The sequence below is a fragment of the Trachymyrmex septentrionalis genome, unplaced genomic scaffold (assembly GCF_001594115.1).
Source record: "Trachymyrmex septentrionalis isolate Tsep2-gDNA-1 unplaced genomic scaffold, Tsep1.0 C3263287, whole genome shotgun sequence".
Lineage (NCBI taxonomy): Eukaryota > Metazoa > Arthropoda > Insecta > Hymenoptera > Formicidae > Trachymyrmex > Trachymyrmex septentrionalis.
Window position 1 is genome coordinate 1 of NW_017302396.1, and position 340 is coordinate 340.

The window sequence follows — 340 nt, forward strand, 5'->3', positions numbered from 1 at the left end:
TATTGTTTGGTGCAGGTTTGTGATAAAACTCGCCCAGATCATCTTTAATTTTGCTAGGATCATCTTTAGATGTATTATCTACTTCTAATGGTTTTAATCCTAACTTTGCACGAATTTTGTTAGTTTCTTCGATAGATAATGAAGTTTGCGACGCTCCACCTTTAGCAGGGGATGGACTGCGCTGTTTCGAGATTTCAGGCGGAGGAGGTGTCGACGGATGCGATGATTTGGATATTTTTGGTGGCGGCGGAGCATTAACGATTTCAACTGGAAGTTAAAAATTCTTTTTCTTCTATAATTATATATAAATATAATTAACTATTATTATTATATGTAAATA

The 340-nt window shown here is 35.0% G+C and overlaps 1 protein-coding gene across 1 annotated transcript; it reads right to left on the reverse strand.

Annotated features, from left to right (window-relative positions):
- Positions 1 to 4: 4 nt before the first annotated feature.
- On the reverse strand, positions 5 to 274 carry LOC108748655 (formin-like protein 8; the record flags this gene model as incomplete). Its single annotated transcript, XM_018487310.1, has 1 exon — positions 5 to 274. A coding segment is annotated over one exon (270 nt), but the record flags the coding sequence as incomplete, so codon positions are not given.
- Positions 275 to 340: the final 66 nt, after the last annotated feature.